The sequence below is a fragment of the Carcharodon carcharias genome, chromosome 10 (genome assembly GCF_017639515.1).
Source record: "Carcharodon carcharias isolate sCarCar2 chromosome 10, sCarCar2.pri, whole genome shotgun sequence".
Lineage (NCBI taxonomy): Eukaryota > Metazoa > Chordata > Chondrichthyes > Lamniformes > Lamnidae > Carcharodon > Carcharodon carcharias.
In genome coordinates this window covers 114,457,622-114,476,397 of record NC_054476.1, presented here as the reverse complement: position 1 = coordinate 114,476,397, position 18,776 = coordinate 114,457,622, and the positions used below count along the sequence as shown (strand labels likewise).

Below are 18,776 nucleotides of genomic sequence, written 5' to 3'. Positions count from 1 at the left end.
AAGTCTCGCTGCCCTAACCCTTCTCCCGAAGTCTCGCTGCACTAACCTCTGTCCCGAAGTCTCGCTGCGCTAACATCTGTCCAGAAGTCTCACTGCGCTAACCTCTGTCCCGAAGTCTCGCTGCGTTAACCTCTGTCCCGAAGTCTCGCTGCGCTAACCTCTGTCCCGAAGTCTCGCTGCGCTAACCCTTCTCCCGAAGTCTCGCTGCCCTAACCCTTCTCCCGAATTCTCGCTGCCCTAACCCTTCTCCCGAAGTCTCGCTGCCCTAACCCTTCTCCCGAAGTCTCGCTGTCCTAACCCTTCTTCCGAAGTCTCGCTGTCCTCACCCTTCTCCCGAAGTCTCGCTGTCCTCACCCTTCTCCCGAAGTCTCGCTGTCCTAACCCTTCTCCCGAAGTCTCGCTGTCCTAAGCCTTCTCCCGAAGTCTCGCTGTCCTAACCCTTCTCCCGAAGTCTCGCTGCGCTAACCCTTCTCCCGAAGTCTCGCTGTGTTAACCCTTCTCCCGAAGTCTCGCTGCCCTAACCCTTCTCCCGAAGTCTCGCTGCCCTAACCCTTCTCCCGAAGTCTCGCTGCGTTAACCCTTCTCCCGAAGTCTCGCTGTCCTAAGCCTTCTCCCGAAGTCTCGCTGTCCTAACCCTTCTCCCGAAGTCTCGCTGCGCTAACCCTTCTCCCGAAGTCTCGCTGTCCTAAGCCTTCTCCCGAAGTCTCGCTGTCCTAACCCTTCTCCCGAAGTCTCGCTGCGCTAACCCTTCTCCCGAAGTCTCGCTGTGTTAACCCTTCTCCCGAAGTCTCGCTGCCCTAACCCTTCTCCCGAAGTCTCGCTGCCCTAACCCTTCACCCGAAGTCTCGCTGCCCTAACCCTTCTCCCGAAGTCTCGCTGCCCTAACCCTTCTCCCGAAGTCTCGCTGCCCTAACCCTTCTCCCGAAGTCTCGCTGCCCTAACCCTTCTCCCGAAGTCTCGCTGCCCTAACCCTTCTCCCGAAGTCTCGCTGTCCTAACCCTTCTCCCGAAGTCTCGCTGTCCTAACCCTTCTCCCGAAGTCTCGCTGCCCTAACCCTTCTCCCGAAGTCTCGCTGCCCTAACCCTTCTCCCGAAGTCTCGCTGCCCTAACCCTTCTCCCGAAGTCTCGCTGCCCTAATCCTTCTCCCGAAGTCTCGCTGCCCTAACCCTTCTCCCGAAGTCTCGCTGCCCTAACCCTTCTCCCGAAGTCTCACTGCCCTAACCTCTGTCCCGAAGTCTCGCTGCCCTAACCTCTGTCCCGAAGTCTCGCTGCACTAACCCTTCTCCCGAAGTCTCGCTGCGCTAACCTCTGTCCCGAAGTCTCGCTGCGCTAACCTCTGTCCAGAAGTCTTGCTGCGCTAACCTCTGTCCCGAAGTCTCGCTGCGTTAACCTCTGTCCCGAAGTCTCGCTGCGCTAACCTCTGTCCCGAAGTCTCGCTGCCCTAACCCATCTCCCGAAGTCTCGCTGCCCTAACCCTTCACCCGAAGTCTCGTTGCCCTAACCCTTATCCCGAAGTCTCGCTGCGCTAACCCTTCTCCCGAAGTCTCGCTGCCCTAACCCTTCTCCCGAAGTCTCGCTGTCCTCACCCTTCTCCCGAAGTTAAACTGAAGTCCTTGCTGCACTCCGCGCCCTTTTCAAACTGAAGTCTCTCCCACTCTCCGCATCCCTCTAGCTTGTGTCTGCCCCCTCCACTAGCCTGTCTATGGCCTCTTGAAGTTTATCGTTATGCTCTTCACAATTCATAATCCTTCTAAATTTTGTGTCATCTGCAAATTTTGAAATTGTGTCCTCTACACGCAAGTCTAGGTAATTAAAGGGAAAAATGGTGCAATTCAAGCCTTGAACAGGCTTGGGCTTTATAGAGACTGATTAAATTATTTAAGGCAATGTATTCTGCAGGAAAGAGGAAGCTACATTTTTTGGCAGTCTGTTTCAGCATTGGAAAAGGCATGGGAGTTTCCTTTGAGGTGAGAAATAATGAGAACGAGGATTGTGAATAAATAAAGAAAGATTAACATAAGGAATTGTAGGTATTAGGTGAACTTTCTGGATACGTCTGAAGACTTAAAACAAACTTTTCTGGAGCACATGGAGCAGATCATGATGTAAATCACTTATTAAAACGGGTCCCTTTTTAAATGTAAATCTTATTGGGCTGGAATTTACTGGCGCAGGGTATCTCACTGAGCGGCATGTTAATTAGATTTTTCCTGCAACCTTTGGCCCAAAATTCTTTTGCCCTGTCAGTTGGTGGAAGTGCAAGCTGATAACAGCAGTGAGGGCAACAGGGCATCTGGGAACCTGGTTCCAGAGGGATGAGACTAATAGTGTATCTCCTTAACCAAAGAGATTGAAGGGTTCAGAAATAAACAGAGGAAGAATTAGGGTGAATTAGAGTGGGCTATTTTAATGTCAAATAAAGAGAGGGAAAACCTGATTTGAGAGAGAAAAGAAAGGAGAAATGAAGTAAAATCAAGAAAAATAAATTAAAATAAAATTTGTCATCTTCAAAATCTTCAAGAGCCACTCAACTTCCGAAGGAATGTGACTCCACACTTTCAATTGTTCACTTTCTGGACTAGAGAGGTTAATTGATAGTCAATACCAATGATCACATTGTTAAAAGGATGCATGTGCTCTTAATTACTAGATATAACCTCCTGTGGTGAATTTTATGGGCAATTAATATGCAAATGCAGCAACTTCATGAAACTCACGGGGCAGTTGATGGCAAGCTGGCATTTCAATGCAGCTAATAACGGAGTAGCCCAAGCTATCCAACAACTTGAGGTGATTTACAATTCTGAGGGTACTTCTTCCACGCCACAAGTTGCTGGATGATTTAATGTTAATAATGCCATGTACTGTTAGATGCCATTCAACCTTTGCATCATTGGCTTAATTATTCAGTATTATATACTTAATATATTGTTTACTTTTTTTACAGTGGAATTTAACTCCTCCATTGGAATCGGTATAGTACCAGACCACTTATATAAAGAATTGCTTAAAAATTATCCAGCTCTGTGGAAGCTGCTGCCTAAAATGAAACCTGCAGGAAGCCGGGGAGTTCCGATTTTCTCAAGAAGCTGGGCTGTTGATATTGGTCTGCCAAAGAACCAGGATGTAATATGTGATGCACTGCTTGTGGGCACAAAGAGTACTCCACTATTGTACACCATTGTCAGACGGGAAAGTGATGACGTTTTCAAGTATTCAAAAGACACAGCGTTTTCCATTAAAAAAAGACTGGTGAATCCAGGTGGTTATACCGGAAAACAATGCATAATTCCCAAAATCCTTTGGTATCCCAACAGTGAGTCAGTCAAAGACGATAATACACCTACAATGCGATTGGACAATGTGAACAAGGCTAAGAGGAAGTTAGAAGTTCGGTATCCAAGTGCTTATGGCTCCTTAAGAAGTAATGATATCAAAGCGTTGCTGAGAGCGCTGGCTATTGTTCTATTGAGTTTCAGATCCTTTCTAAGTGACCAGCTTGGCTATGAATTTCTAAATCTGCTAACATTGGAGCAATTTGAGATTCTTCATTCAAAACACAATATTGAGAAATGCAAAAAACTCTTTGTGCACGGCCTTCCTGGAACTGGCAAAACAATTATAGCCAGGCAACTCATTGAAAGAATTATCAACACCTTCCAATGTTAATGAGATGAGGTTCTTTACATTTGTGAAAATAATCCATTGGAGAAATTTATGAGGTAAAATTTATATCTTTTATAGCTTTTTTAAGAACAGGGATTAATGTACTGATGTATTTTTATAGTTTGGGTCATGGATGATGTAGAAGAATGATGGATGAGAGCCTTTTCTTCTAATTCCTTTGCCCATTTTTCCTTTAGTTTAATCTTCATTGACACAAATCCTAATGTTGGCCCATTTGATTAAATTCCACAATATTCCCTTTAAAAATGTGTAAATCTCCTTCAATCACATCTGCTTAGGTTTGTTGGTCTTCATTTTTCTTACCTTATACAGCCACTTACTTGTCATTGTGAAAAGGAAAAACAGCTTGCATTTATATTGCATCTTTAAAATGACTTCAGGGAAGTCCGAAATGCCTCACAGCCGATGAAGTCTTTTTGAAGTTTAGTCACTGTTGTAAGGTATGAAACACAGCAACCAATTTGTACACAGCAAGCACCCACAAACCGCAATAATGAACAGATAATCTGTTTTAGATATTTGTGACGAATAAGTTTTGACCAGGACACTAGGGAGAACTTCCTTGCATTTCTTCAAAATAGGGACACTGGGTCATTTACATTCAGCTGAGAGGGCAAATGGTATTAATTTAACATTGCTTCCAAAAGACAGCACCTCTGACAATGCACCACTCCTTCAGTACTGCGCTCCAATGTCTGTCTAGATTTTGTGCTAAAGTTTGTGAAGTGAGACGTGAACCCCCACAACCTTCTGACTGAGGTGAGAATGTTGCAACTGAGCCATAGCTGATTACCCTTCCCAAAAACAGCTGGACATGTCAGGCTGTACACCCAGCTATGTAAGGCTCATAAGCAAAATTTGCTTTTGACATTTTTTTTGTTTTTCAATGACATTTTATACTAAACTGGAATTTAATTTTAGGCAAGAAACAAATTGCACCTGTGTTACAAGGAAGAAATTCATGGATTTCAATTACCCAATGGTGAAACATATTGTCATTGATGAGGCTCAAAACTTCCGCCTTGAGAATGGTAACTGATATATAAAGGCTGAAGAAATCACAACAGCCAGAAAAACACATCCTAATGGGCCAGGGGTCTTCTGGATTTTCATGGATTACTTCCAGACGTCCCATACTTCACCGAATGGATTGCCCAGGGTTGAACTCCAGGATCCACGAGAGGAATTGACAAGAGGAGTCCGGAATGCCAGGAAAATACACGAGGTTGTATGTTTAAACATGAATAAGATTCTTGAGTCACCAAATAACAAAGTCAAGTGTGAGTTTCTGAAAAGACTATGTGAAAATGCCAATTGTGGACATTCATTTCCTGGGGAGGTTGAGCAAGGTAAAATGACACAAGAGATAGCCAAATACATCGGGGCCAAAATAAAACATTACCTTGAGACAGGCTACTCAACAAAACAGATAGCTATTCTGTGCAGTACAGAGAAAAAATGCAGTGATTACAGTTACCTGCTGCAGTGTGAGTTCAAAAGACTGAAACTAGACTGACGTTTAGTAAAAGCAGATGAAATATTGGAGATTAATATTCCTTTGGACACCGTTATCCTGGACAGTGTACGCCGATTTTCAGGTTTAGAAAAGAAAATTATATTTGGCATTGACCCTGTACCTCATTATGTACAGAGTGAACTAACTGCTAATATATTAGTCTGCCTGGCCTCACGTGCTATGACAAGGCTTCATGTGTTATATGATAAATTAAGTAGGCTCTAGCCTTGATTTTCGTCTACTAGCATAGACTGTACCTGAATGTTATTGGTAGCTTTATTGTCCATCAAAAACTCATTGTCCAACTTCATAAATGTAGCACCTGATTCACATTTGGCTGAGTCTGGGGGCACATGAACAGCTGGAGAAGAAAAGTGAATTAAAGGGGTGGAGTAAGTTAAAGTTTACACAAAAGGAGAACTTTTAACATTTAATAATGGTCAAAATTATTAAAATTAAATGTTGATTAGCTTTTGAACATGTTTATGGAAGCAATCCAGAGACACTAAGTTGTGGACTTTAAGTAGTGTAATAGTAGCAATAATTATAGCATGCAAAAAGATAAATAATCAAAATAGGAAGCAACATCATAATGTTTAAGTACAATTGCTGATTTACTGATGCTCAGTCATTGAGTATGTTCAAAGCAGAAGTCGAGGGGTTTCTAAATACCTATGACATCAAGGAATATGGGGATAGTGTGGGAAGATAGCGTTGAGGTAGAAGATCAGCCAGGGTCTAGTTAAATTGCAAAGCAGGCTCGAGGGGCTAAATGGCCTACTTCTGCTTCTGTGTTCTTTCTGATGTCTTTGTGCTGTGTCATGTATGTAATATACAATGCTGGAAGCCACTTTGCTGAATGAATTGTAAAAGCTTTTCAAGCACATACTATAATCATGTAATTCTTTTATTATACTTTAATGTAATTCTGAACTGATCATGTTTGATGGATGTACTATCTTAGTGCACGCAGATGCAGTTAAATAAGCTAAAGATTTGCAATAAAGTAGCCAATAATTGTACCTGGAGTTGTGTTGTGTCCACTTCTTGATCTTCCTGAGGTGGAAAAAACATGAAATATTATTCTTGCCAGCAGCATGTATAGTGGGCAGATCGTGATGTCGGCATTTAATACTGATTTGGCCCTAAGAAAAGTTAGCATTTGAAAGAGAGAGAAAGGGAAAGGAGACAACTTGAAATAGAGAGAATGAAAATGGAAAGAGAAGAAAAAGAAAGAGAAATGAAAAATACTCGTGTTCCAAAAGAAAGAGAAAAAATAGGGAGATGTTAGAAACAGAGGAAAGAGCTAAAGAAAGAGATATATAATTGGAAAGAGAAAGACTCAGATTACATGAATGTACATTGGTGGTGAAGATGAAGATGACCGAGAACAAACACCTAGTTTTGATTTGGCAAAGAATATTCTCTTGCTATCTAAATTTAGGGAGGAAGGAGTAGAAATGGTACTGTGTGTCATTTGACAAAATTGCCATAATCTGAATTTGCCTAAACAATCCTGGACTATGCTCCTACAGAGTATTTTCGTAGGGAAAGCTTTAGAGATAGGAAGTTTGATAATTGAAAGAAATCTGGTGCTTTTGAGAAAGGTGACATAGGCCAAAGACAGGTATTCCTAGGTTAGTAAAAAAGGAAGTCCGGATGTGGTTATGTATCCAATGTACAGCAATGTAAGACGTGATGTAACAGAATATGTGACTTTTGTATGCTGGCAGTCCAAAAAGGGACTTGTACAGCGAAGACCGCCTTGTACGTGCTGAACCATCTGAATAAACAATCCATGTTACTGTGTTACTGATCCCATCTTGAGTTGTCAGGCCTTGTGTGCATGGTAGTAGCTGTCACAGAGGTTAACAAAACACAAAATGGTGGCAGAGGGGGATTTTTCAGTTTTGAACTCCTCCCGCTCCAATGAGGTACTTGTCATAGATATCAGAAGATTCACAGGCTATATCATTTGCAAAACTACCTTCAGCTTGTGTAGGCAGCTCTGCATTCGTATTGGGTAAGGTAATTTGGACCATGGTCAGCTTTATTCTATGGAAGTCTGAAGTTGCAACATTGCAGTGTCTTTATGGTGACTTAACAAATGTGGTGTGCGGACAATTTCCTCAAAATAGCTCAAATAGTTAAAACAATGAACAAAGAAAAGTACAACACAGGAACAGGCTCTTCGGCCCTCCAAGCCTGCGCTGATCATGCTGCCCGTCAACTAAAACATTTTGCACTTCCGGGGTCCATATCTCTCTATTCCCATCCTATTCATGTATTTGTCATGCTGCCTCTTAAACACCACTATCGTACCTGCTTCTACCACCTCCTCTGGCAAGGAATTCCAGACACTCACTACCCTCTGAGTAAAAAACTTGCCCTGCACATCTCTATAGTTTTCTCCTCTCACCTTAAATCTATGTCCCCTAGTAATTGACTCTTCCACCCTGGGAAAAAGCTTCTATCTACTCTGTCCATGCCACTCATAATTTTGTAAACTTCTATCAAGTTGCCCCTCAATCTCCGTCGCTCTAGTAAGAACAATCCGAGTTTCTCCAACCTCTCCTCATAGCTAATAACCTCCAGACCAGGCAGCATCCTGGTAAACCTCCTCTGCACCCTCTCCAATGCCTCCATATCCTTCTGGTAATGTGGTGACCAGAATTGCACGCAATATTCCAAGTGTGGCCTAACCAAGGTTCTATACAGCTGCAGCATGACTTCCCAGCTTTTATACTCAATACCCCTGCATGAACCATGGCACAGAAATCCATCAGTACTTCACTTTTTTGCACAGCATCAACGACTCTTCTCTTCCAATTTCCCCTTCCCTTACCTAGTGCTCCATTTACATTTGGAAAACCCTAAAAAAACCTTCTTGGTTGCAGCACACTGGATGTACCCACACCACATAGACTGCAGTGGTTCAAGAAGGCAGCTCACTACCACCTTCTTGAGGGCAGTTAGGGATGGGCAATAAATGTTGGCCTTGCCAGTGACACCCAAACCCATGAATGAATTTTTAAAAAGCCTGGGAATCAGAATGTCACCCACTCACTGACCATTAATCGGCTGCACCAGGATGCTCCCACATGCACAGAAATCCTTCTCACCAACATCCAGAGCCTGCGCCGGGGCAATTTTTTCCCCCAAAATGGCCAGATTCTCAATGGGACAGCGTATCACTGTCCTGGTCAGTTTGCTATTCAGTGTCCTGATCACCCATTCCATCAGAGCACTCTTGATTGGCCAATTAGGGTTTCCATGGAGGAGTCCAGCAAGGGAAGCACTGATATACAGGAGGCACTCAGTTAATTTATTGGAGATCATGGGGGTAATTTACCTCCATATCTGCCTATAAATTACTCCCATGACCACCTGGAAGCTGGGAGGGAATCAGCCTCTGGGTGATGACAGAAGATTGACAGCTGTGTCCGCCAACCACAAACCACTCTTAAGCAGGTAGTCAGAAGGTGCCCATCGGTAAACCACCAATCAGTGCTGAGGAACATGGCAGGCAAGTTCAGCTGAGTCATGGCATGTTCAACCAAACATCTCATTGAAAGATTGCGAGATTTCCTGCTTGTGGCTCTGGTTGCAAACAAAATCTCCCACACTTAAAGCATTTTCAATAGTTTAAAATCCAGCTACTGGCTGAAAATGTCTATAAGAACCCAGTATGCAAATGAAAATAAACAAGACTTTCAAATGGAGATTGGTCTTACCATAGTGCATTGCACAGCAAAGTTAGAGCAGTATAGAGGATTCTGGGATCTTGTGCCCAATGTAGCCTTGGTTCAGTTTTTTTTTAAGAAAATGAGACAGAAATGTAATTGAAGCAGAAGTCTGTGCTTCAAAACTGTTATCTTCAATATTCGGGTGTCTTTAGTTTGCCAATTCTGGCTGGACATATTCTGGGAGATGTCATCACTTGACCACCTTCAACTACCCCTTTCCCTGGACTTCTGCCATTAGTCGCCCAACGTGTCAATCATCACAGAGCCCCAAGACTTCCCAATATTCCCAAGACTCTTAAATGTATCCTGGTTTTGACTTTTAAAAATCTGGTCACCCTAAGCATTTTGCACCTGCTTGGTTCTGCAACAAACTTGCAGCGCTCAGTATCTCCCCAAAGGATTGTAGACAACACTGGTCACAAGTGGAACTGCAGGCATTTGCTGCTGCAATATTTCTGCCTGCTTGTACAGCAGGAGATTTATTTTAGCTTCAGGTAAAGTTAAAGGCAATGAGTTTTGCAAGAATGACAGCAGTTTCTCACTGCCTACTATCAACTGGAAAGCAGTGGACCTGCTATTAGAAGGTCAGCTTTTCAAGCAAAGTGTACAGTTTTGTTTTGTTGAGCAGCAGTCAGAGACCTGGTGAAGCTGTGGAGTCAGTAAAGATACGTATTGCCATTGGCAATGAAGGCTTATATTGCCCTAATACTTCTGGTCTCACTGAAGAAGAGCAGAAGGATTCCATGAAAATCTGGTCTACATTAGAGGATCAACTTCAAGCTAAGCAAAATTTCTGTAATCTAGGCTCAAATTTATGTCTTTTCGACAGCAACCGATTGAGTCTATTGACCAGTTTGTCAGTCATTACTGAGGGTCTTCAATGTGCCTTCACAGAGGCCGAACTGACGGACTGTATCATTGAGCTAGTGATTGCATCCACAACCATAGAGGCATACCAGAGGGATCTATTAGAGAAGCCTAAGGGATAGACGGTGGACGCTTTACCCAAAGATAGTCAGAAATTTGAGGCTATCATTATGAGTTAACTGAGTTTACAATTTCTATGTGCTGCGAATAGCATTAGTGCATAGAGTAAGGATTTTGGATTTAGGAAAATGCGCAAGTTGTCCACATTCTTACATATGCCTAAGAGTTGCCCAGAACTTAACTTCTGCAAAGCATATAATGTCAGGTGTCAATGTATACGTCAATGTCAGGTATCAATGGGTATGTCAAAGTCAGGCGTCAATGGATACGTCCTGGTCAGGTGTCAATGGCTACGTCCTAGCTCAGGTGTCAATGGTTACATCAACGTCAGGTGGGAATAGTTACATCAATGTCAGGTGTCAATGCAAACGTCAGTGTCAGGTGTCAATGGATATGCCAGTGTCAAGTATCAATGGATACGTCCTGGGTCAGGTGTCAATGGATATATCTTGGATCAGGTGTCAATGGATACATCACTGTCAGGTAGCAATGGATACGTCCTTGGTCAGGTGTCAATGGATACGTCCTGGGTCAGGTGTCAATGGATAAATCCTGGGTCAGGTTTCAATGGATACATCAATGTCAGGTATCAATGGATATGTCAATGTCAGGTGTCAATGGATACTTCCTGGGTCAGCTGTCAATGGCTACGTTCTGGGTCAGGTATCAATGGTTACGCCAATGTCAGGTGTCAATGGTTACATCAATGTCAGGTGTCAATGGATCCGTCAGTGTCAGGTGTCAATGGATACGTCAGTGTCAGGTGTCAATGGATATGCCAGTGTCAAGTATCAATGGATACGTCCTGATCCGGTGTGAATGGATACATCCTGGGTCAGGTGTCAATGGATACATCCTGGGTCAGGTGTCAATGTATACATCGATGTCAGGTGTCAATGGATATGTCCTGGGTCAGGTGTCAATGGATACATCCTGGGTAGGTGTCAATGGATACATCAGTGTCAGGTATCAATGGATAAATCCTTGGTCAGGTGTCAATGGATAAGTCCTGGGTCAGGAGTCAATGGCTACGTCCTGGGTCAGGTGTCAATGGTTACGTCAATATCAGGTGTCAATGGTTACATCAATGTCAGGTGTCAATGGATACATCAATGTCAGGTGTCAATGGATCCGTCAGCGTCAGGTGTCAATGGATACGTCAGTGTCAGGTGTCAATGGATATGCCAGTGTCAAGTATAAATGGATACGTCCTGGGTCAGGTGTGAATGGATACGTCCTGGGTCAGGTGTCAATGGATACATCCTGGGTCAGGTGTCAATGTATACATCAATGTCAGGTGTCAATGGATACGTCCTGGGTCAGGTGTCAATGGATACATCCTGGGTCAGGTGTCAATGGATACATCAGTGTCAGGTATCAATGGATAAATCCTTGGTCAGGTGTCAATAGATAAGTCCTGGGTCAGGAGTCAATGGCTACGTCCTGGGTCAGGTGTCAATGGTTACGTCAATATCAGGTGTCAATGGTTACATCAATGTCAGGTGTCAATGGATACATCATGGGTCAGGTGTCAAAGGATACATCCGGGGTCAGGTGTCAATGGATACATCCTGGATCAGGTGTCAATGGATACATCCTGGGTTAGGTGTCAATGGATACGACAGGGTCAGATGTTAATGGATACGTCCAGGGTCAGGTGTCAATGGATACATCAGTGTCAGGTGTCAATGGATACATCCTGGGTCAGGTGTCAATGGATACGTCCTGGGTTAGGTGTCAATGGATACGACAGGGTCAGATGTTAATGGATACGTCCTGGGTCAGGTGTCAATGGATACATCAGTGTTAGGTGTCAATGGGTACATCAATGTCAGGTGTCAATGGATACGTCCTGGGTCCGGGGTGAATGGATAAGTCCTGGGTCCAGTGTCAATGGATAGGTCCTGGGTCAAGTGTCAATGGATACGTCCTGGGTCAGGTGTCAATGGATACGTCCTGGGTCCGGTGTCATGGATATGTCCTGGGTCCGGTGTCAATGGATACGTCCTGGGTCCGGTTTCAATGGATACGTCCTGGGTCAGGTGTCAATGGATACATCAGTGTCAGCTGTCAATGGATACGTCCTGGGTCCGGTGTCATGGATACGTCCTGGGTCCGGTGTCAATGGATACGTCCACGGTCCGGTGTCAATGGATACGTCCTGGGTCAGGTGTCAATGGATATGTCCTGGGTCAGTTGTCAATGGTTACGTCAATGTCAGGTTTCAATGGTTACATCAATGTCAGGTGTCAATGAATCCGTCAGTGTCAGGTGTCAATAGATACGTCAGTGTCAGGTGTCAATGGATATGCCAGTGTCAAGTATTAATGGATACGTCCTGGGTCAGTGTCAATGGATACGTCCTGGGTCAGGTGTCAATTGTTACGTCAATGTCAGGTGTCAATGGTTTCATAAATGTCAGGTGTCAATGGATCCGTCAATGTCAGGTGTCAATGGATACTTCCTGGGTCAGCTGTCAATGGCTACGTTCTGGGTCAGGTATCAATGGTTACGCCAATGTCAGGTGTCAATGGTTACATCAATGTCAGGTGTCAATGAATCCGTCAGTGTCAGGTGTCAATGGATACGTCAGTGTCAGGTGTCAATGGATATGCCAGTGTCAAGTATCAATGGATACATCCTGGGTCAGGTGTGAATGGATACCTCCTGGGTCAGGTGTCAATTGTTAGTACAATGTCAGGTGTCAATGGTTACATCAATGTCAGGTGTCAATGGATCCGTCAGTGTCAGGAGTCAAGGGATACGTCCTGGGTCAGGTGTCAATGCATATGTCAATGTCAGGTGTCAATGGATACGTCCTGGGTCCGGTGTAAATGGATACGTCCTGGGTCCAGTGTCAATGGATACGTCCTGGGTCCAGGGTCAATGGATACATCCTGGGTCAGGTGTCAATGGATACATCCTGGGTTCGGTGTCAATGGATACGTCCTAGATAGGTTGCGAATGGATACGTCCTGGGTCAGGAGTCAAGGGATACGTCCTGGGTCAGGTGTCAATGTATATTTCAATGTCAGGTGACAATGGATATGTCAATGTCAAGTGTCAATGGACACATCAATGTCAGGTGTCAATGGATACGTCCTGGGTCCGGTGTCAATGGATACGTCCTGCGTCCGGTGTCAATAGATACGTCCTGGGTCAGGTGTCAATGGATACGTACTGGGTCAGGTGTCAATGGTTACGTCAATGTCAGGTTTCAATGGTTACATCAATGTCAGGTGTCAATGAATCCGTCAGTGTCAGGTGTCAATAGATACATCAGTGTCAGGTGTCAATGGATATGCCAGTGTCAAGTATCAATGGATACGTCCTGGGTCAGGTGTGAATGGATACCTCCTGGGTCAGGTGTCAATTGTTAGTACAATGTCAGGTGTCAATGGTTACATCAATGTCAGGTGTCAATGGATCCGTCAGTGTCAGGAGTCAAGGGATACGTCCTCGGTCCGGAGTCAATGGATACGTCCTGGGTGCGGTGTCAATGGATACGTCCTGGGTCAGGTGTCAATGGATACGTCCTGGGTCCGGTGTCAATGGATACATCCTGGGTCCGGTGTCAATGGATACATGCTGGGTCCGGTGTCAATGGAAACGTCCTTGGTCAGGTGTCAAGGGATACGTCCTGGGTCAGGTGATTGGCTACTTCCTGGGTCGGGTGTCAATGGCTACATCCTGGCTCAGGTGTCAATGGATATGTCAGTGTCAGGTGTCAATGGATACATCAGTGTGAGGTGTCAATGGATACGTCCTGGGTCAGGTGTCAATGGATACATCAGTGTCAGGTATCAATGGATACGACCTGGGTCAGGTGTCAATGGCTACGTCCTGGTTCAGGTGTCAATAGTTACGTCAATGTCAAGTGTCAATGGTTACATCAATGTCAGGTGTCAATGGATCCGTCAGTGTCAGGTGTCAATGGCTGTGCCAGTGTCAAGTATCAATGGATACGTCCTGGGTCAGGTATCAATGGATACGTCCTGGGTCAGGTATCAATGGATACATCCTGGGTCAGGTGTCAATGGATACATCAGTGTCAGGTGTCAATGGATACGTCCTGGGTCAGGTTTCAGTGGATACATCAGTGTCAGGTGTCAATGCATACGTCCTGGGTTCGGTGTCATGGATACGTCCTGGGTCACGTGTCAATGGATACGTCCTTGGGTCAGGTGTCAATGGATACGTCCTGGGTCAGGTGTCTATGGTTACGTCAATGTCAGGTTTCAATGGTTACATCAATGTCAGGTGTCAATGGATCCGTCAGTGTCTGCTGTCAATGGATACGTCAGTGTCAGGTGTCAATGGATTTGCCAGTGACAAGTATCAATGGATACGTCCTGGGTCAGGTATCAATGGATACGTCCTGGCTCAGGTGTGATTGGATACGTCAATGTCAGGTGTCAATGGATACATCAATTTCAGGTGTCAATGGATACGTCAATGTCAGGTATCAATGGATACGTCAATGTCAGGTGTCAATGGATACATCAGTGTCAGATGTCAATGCATACGTCCTGGGTCAGGTGTCAATGGACACGTCCTGGGTCAGAGGTTAATGGATACGTCCTGGGTCAGGTGTCAATGGATACATCAGTGTCAGGTGTCAATGGATACGTCCTGGGTCTTGTGTGAATGGATACGTCCTGGGTCAGGTGTCAATGGATATGTCCTGAGTCAGGTGTCAATGTATAGGTCAAAGTCAGGTGTCAATGGATATGTCAGCGTCAGGTGTCAATGGATACATCACTCTCAGGTGTCAATGGATACGTCCTAGGTCAGGTGTCAATGGATAAATCCTGGGTCAGGTGTCAATGGATACATCAGTGTCAGGTATCAATGGATACGTCCTTGGTCAGGTGTCAATGGATACGTCCTGGGTCAGGTGTCAATGGATACATCCTGGGTCAGGTGTCAATGGATACATCCTGGGTCAGGTGTCAATGGATACGTCAGTGTCAGGTGTCAATGGATATGTCACTGTCAGTTGTCAATGGATACGTCAGTGTCAGGTGTCAATGCATACGCCAGTGTCAGGTGTCAATGGATACGTCCTGGGTCATGTGTCAATGGATACGTCCTGAGTCATGTGTCAATGGATACATCAGTGTCAGGTGTCAATGGATATGTCCTGGGTCCGGTGTAAATGGATCGACAGGGTCAGCTGTCAATGGATACGTCCTGGGTCAGCTATCAATGGATACATCAGTGTCAGGTGTCAATGGATATGTCCTGGGTCCGGTGTCAATGGATACATCAGTGTCAGGTGTCAATGGATACGTCAAGGTCAGGTGTCAATGGATACGTCAATGTCAGGTGTCAATGGATACGTCAGTGTCAGGTGTCAATGGATACATCAGTGTCAGGTATCAATGGATACATCCTTGGTCAGGTGTCAATGGATACGTCCTGGGTTAGGTGTCAATGGATACGTCCTGGGTCAGGTGTCAATGGATACGTCAATGTCAGGTGTCAATGCATGGGTCCTGGGTCATGTGTCAATGGATATATCAGTGTTAGGTGTCAATGGATACATCCTGGGTCTGGTATCAAAGGATACGACAGAGTCAGGTGTCAATGGATACGTCCTGGGTCAGGTGTCAATGCATACATCAGTGTCAGGTGTCAATGGATACGTCCTGGGTCTGGTGTCAATGGATACGTCCTGGGTCAGGTATCAATGGACACATCCTGGGTCAGGTGTCGATGATTACACAGTGTCAGGTGTCAATGGATACGTCAATGTCAGGTGTCAATGGATCCATCAGTGTCAGGTGTCAATGGATACGTCCTGGGTCATGTGTGAATGGATACGTCCTGGGTCAGGTGTCAATGGATATGTCCTGGGTCAGGTATCAATGGATACGTCCTGGGTCAGGTATCAATGGATACCTCCTGGGTCAGGCGGCAATGGATACATCAATGTCAGGTGTCAATGGATCCGTCAGTTTAAGGTGTCAATGGCTACATCAGTGTCAGGTGTCAATGGATACGTCAGTGTCAGTTGTCAATGGATATGCCAGTGTCAAGTATCAATGGATACGTCCTGGGTCAGGTGTCAATGGATACGTCCTGGGTCAGGTGTCAATGGATACGTCAATGTCAGGTGTCAATGTACATGTCAGTGTCAATAGGTACATCAGTGTCAGGTGTCAATGGATACGTCCTGGGTCAGGTGTCAATGGATACGTCCTGGATCAGGTGTCAATGGATACATCCTGGGTTAGGTGTCAATGGATATGCCAGGGTCAGATATCAATGGATACGTCCTGGTTCAGGTGTCAATGGATACATCAGTGTCAGGTGTCAATGATACGTCCTGGGTCCGGTGTCAATGGCTACGTCCTGTGTCAGGTGTCAATGGTTACGTCAATGTCAGGTGTCAATGGATACGTCAATGTCAGGTGTCAATGGATCAGTCAATGTCAGGTGTCAATGGATACGTCAATGTCAGGTGTCAATGGATACATCCTGGGTCAGGTGCCAATTGATCCATCAGTGTCAGGAGTCAATGGATACGTCCTGGATCAGGTGTCAATGGATACGTCCTGGATCAGGTGTCAATGGATACGTCCTGGGTCAGGTGTCAATTGATATGTCCTGGGACAGGTGTCAATGGATACATCCTGGGTCAGGTGTCAATGGATACATCAGTGTCAGGTATCAATGGATACGTCCTTGGTCAGGTGTCAATGGATACGTCCTGGGTCAGATGTCAATGGATACGTCCTGGGTCAGGTGTCAATGGATACGTCCTGGGTCCAGTGTCAATGGATATGTCCTGGGTCAGGTGTCATGGATACGTCCTGGGTCCTGTGTCAATGGATACATCCTGGGTCCGGTGTCAATGTATACGTCAATGTCAGGTGTCAATGGATACATCCTGGGTCAGATGTCAATGGATACATCAGTGTCAGGTATCAATGGATACGTCCTGGGTCAGGTGTCAATGGCTACTTCCTGGGTCAGGTGTCAATGGCTACGTCCTGGGTCAGGTTTCAATGGCTACGTCAATATCAGGTGTCAATGGTAACATCAATGTCAGGTGTCAATGGATACATCCTGGGTCAGAGGTCAATGGATATATCCAGGGTAAGGTGTCAATGGATACGTCCTGGGTTAGGTGTCAATGGATACGACAGGGTCAGATGTTAATGGATACGTCCTGGGTCAGATGTCAATGGATACATCAGTGTCAGGTGTCGATGGATACATCAGTGTCAGGTGTCAATGGATATGTCAATGTCAGGGGTCAATGGATACATCAGTGTCAGGTGTCAATGGATACGTCCAGGGTCAGGTGTCAATGGATAAATCCTTGGGTCAGGTATCAATGGATACATCACTGTCAGGTATCAATGGATACGTCCTTGGTCAGGTGTCAATGGATACGTCCTGGGTCAGCTGTCAATGGGTACGTCCTGGGTCAGGTGTCAATGGATACGTCAGTGTCAGGTGTCAATGGATACGTCAGTGTCAGTTGTCAATGGATACGTCAGTGTCAGGTGTCAATGCATACGCCAGTGTCAGGTGTCAATGGATACGTGCTGGGTCATGTGTCAATGGATATGTCCTGGGTCATGTGTCAATGGATACATCAGTGTCAGGTGTCAATGGATACGTCCTGGGTCCGGTGTCAATGGATACGTCCTGGGTAAGGTTTCAATGGATACATCAGTGTCAGGTGTCAATGGATACGTCCTTGGTCAGGTGTCAATGGATACGTCCTGGGTCAGGTGTCAATGGATATGTCCTGGGTCAGGTGTCAATGGAAACATCCTGTGTCAGGTGTCAATGGATACATCCTGGGTTAGGTGTCAATGGATATGCCAGGGTCAGATATCAATGGATACGTCCTGGTTCAGGTGTCAATGGATACATCAGTGTCAGGTGTCAATGATACGTCCTGGGTCCGGTGTCAATGGATACGTCCTGGGTCCGGTGTCACTGGATAGGTCCTGGGTCAGGTGTCAATGGATACATCAGTGTCAGGTGTCAATTCATACGTCCTGGGTCCGGTGTCATGGATACGTCCTGGGTCCGGTGTCAATGGATAAGTCCTGGGTCAGGTGTCAATGGATACGTCCTGGGTCAGGTGTCAATGGTCACGTCAATGTCAGGTTTCAATGGTCACATCACTGTCAGGTGTCAATGGATCCGTCAGTGTCAGGTGTCAATGGATATGTCAGTATCAGGTGTCAATGGATATGCCAGTGTCAGGTATCAATGGACACGTCCTGGGTCAGGTATCAATGGATATGTCCTGGGTCAGGTATCAATAGATACGTCCTGGGTCCGGTGTCATGGAAACATCCTGGGACCGGTGTCAATGGATACATCCTGGGTCAGGTGTCAATGGATACATCCTGGGTCATGTGTGAATGGATACATCCTGGGTCAGGTGTCAATGGATACTTCTGGGTCAGGTGTCAATGGCTACGTCCTGGGTCAGGTGTCAATGGTTACGTCAATGTCAGGTGTCAATGGTTACATCCAAGTCAGGTGTCAATGGATCCGTCAGTGTCAGGTGTCAATGGATATGTCAGTGTCAGGTGTCAATGGATACATCAGTGTCAGGTATCAATGGATACGTCCTGGGTCAGGTGTCAACGGATACGTCCTGGGTCAGGTGTCAACGGATACGTCCTGGGTCAGGTGTCAATGGCTACGTCCTGGGTCAGGTGTCAATGGCTACGTCCTGGGTCAGGTGTCAATGGCTACGTCCTGGGTCAGGTGTCAATGGTTACATCAATATCAGGTGTCAATGGTTACATCAATGTCAGGTGTCAATGGATAAATCCTGGGTCAGGTGTCAATGGATACATCCT

At 45.4% G+C, this 18,776-nt stretch overlaps 1 protein-coding gene across 1 annotated transcript; it reads left to right on the top strand.

Moving 5' to 3' along the window:
* Window positions 1-1,208: 1,208 nt before the first annotated feature.
* LOC121283210 (schlafen family member 9-like) lies at window positions 1,209-6,225 on the top strand. Its single transcript, XM_041197481.1, is given in 3 exon segments — window positions 1,209-1,967; window positions 2,948-3,722; window positions 4,609-6,225. Coding segments are annotated over 2 exon segments (1,497 nt in total). The 5' UTR covers window positions 1,209-1,967; window positions 2,948-3,045; the 3' UTR covers window positions 5,429-6,225.
* Window positions 6,226-18,776: the final 12,551 nt, after the last annotated feature.